The 1,774-nt window shown below is 36.1% G+C and overlaps 1 protein-coding gene across 1 annotated transcript; it reads left to right on the plus strand.

Annotated features, from left to right (window-relative positions):
- Positions 1 to 210: 210 nt before the first annotated feature.
- LOC122703198 (olfactory receptor 5G3-like) lies at positions 211 to 1,155 on the plus strand. The gene has a single exon (XM_043917277.1). It carries the CDS (start codon positions 211 to 213, stop codon positions 1,153 to 1,155), a length of 945 nt encoding a protein of 314 aa, XP_043773212.1.
- Positions 1,156 to 1,774: the final 619 nt, after the last annotated feature.

The following is a 1,774-nucleotide window of genomic DNA, read 5'->3' on the forward strand; positions in this document are numbered from 1 at the left end:
CTACTGTAGACCTATCTAACAGAACCTTTCATTGGCTTAATATGTTCTTTGTAACTCAATGATTATTTTTCAACAAAAAATCTTTCTTTTTTGTTTTTTATTTTTTTCATTTATTTATATTAGTTGGAGGCTAATTACTTTACAATATTGTAGTGGTTTTTGCCATACATTGATATGAAAATCTTTCTTATAACAGATTGCAGATGACCAATGGAAGATCAGAATCAGACAGCAGTGACTGAATTTCTTTTCTTGGGCCTCACAGATCATCTCTATCTGCAGATTGTCCTCTTTTTCTTTCTTCTTTTTGTCTATCTTGCCACTCTGGGTGGTAACTTGGGGATGATCACTCTCATATGGATTGATCCCAGACTCCACACTCCTATGTACCTTTTTCTTAGTCACTTGTCCTTTGTAGACTTGTGTTCCTCTTCTTCCATTGCCCCCAAGATGCTGTGTGATTTCTTTGCAAATCAAAGAAGCATCTCCTTCATGGGTTGTGCTGCACAGATGTTTTCCTTTGGTCTTTTTGTGGCCACTGAATGTTTCCTGCTGGCTTCCATGGCCTATGATTGGTATATGGCCATCTGCAAGCCCTTGTTGTACACACTCATTATGTCCCAGAGGGTCTGTGTGCAGCTGGTTATAGGCCCTTATGCTGTGGCTCTTGTAAGCACCATGACCCATATGATTCTCACTTTTTACTTACCCTTCTGTGGTCCAAATGTCGTCAATCACTTTTTCTGTGATATTTCACCACTGCTTTCCCTTGCGTGTGCAGACACCCGGATCAATAAGTTGGTGCTTTTCACCTTGGCTGGAGCAATAGGAGTGCTCAGTGGCCTGATCATCATGATCTCCTATGTTTGCATCCTGGTGGCCATCCTGAGGATCCAGACTGCCGATGGGAGGAGGAAAGCTTTCTCTACTTGTTCTTCTCACCTGGCAGTTGTCTCTATCCTAGGTGGAACTCTTTTCTTCATTTATGTTCGACCCAGCTCAAGTTCCTCCCTAGATATCAATAAAGTGATTTCTCTCTTTTACACTGTGATGATCCCCATGTTGAACCCTCTTATCTACAGCTTGAGGAACAAAGAGGTGAAGAATTCATTCAGCAGGAGGTTTGAAAGGAAAACTATTTTTAAAGGTGGATAAAATAGAATTCTAATTGTGCTGCACCAAAGATGTTGATTTGATTATGTGTGGTTAAAAGAATACTGGACTAAGAAATAGACTCTTTTTAATCCCTAGGTCTGACAGTTGTATATACTGAAACTACTGCTTATATTGCTTTTTCTTCAGTCTTCTCCTTTGTAAAATAATAGGGAATACAAAATATTATATATATATATATAATTATATTATATATATTTTTTTATATATTATATATATGGTATAAATACCATATATATAATACCATAATAAATACCATATATATATGGTATAAATGTAACATAATCCAGAAGGACATTTATGCATTCTTATATGTGGGAAAACAATCTAATCTTCCCCAGAAAATCAAATGGTATAAGGGAAAGTTCACCAGAGTTCATTAATAAAGGTTTCATGGACCTTGGTAAAAGCTGAGCAATGGAAAGTGAGTGAACAGTTGTAGAACACATGACAATGCAAATATGAAATTTGAATGGCATACAAAATATTGTCTTAAATTTATCCAGATATAAAACTATCATCACTAATTGTCAGTCTTGTAAAAATTTTCAACATCATTTTACTAACCCTGGAAATTATCATAGTAAGTGTAGTCAGTAAA

Source organism: Cervus elaphus, chromosome 1, assembly GCF_910594005.1.
Source record: "Cervus elaphus chromosome 1, mCerEla1.1, whole genome shotgun sequence".
Taxonomy (NCBI): domain Eukaryota; kingdom Metazoa; phylum Chordata; class Mammalia; order Artiodactyla; family Cervidae; genus Cervus; species Cervus elaphus.

Excerpts from the sequence above, each read along its gene's own strand:
- LOC122703198 (XM_043917277.1), top strand. The coding sequence starts at position 211 with ATGGAAGATCAGAATCAGACAGCAGTGACTGAATTTCTTTTCTTGGGC.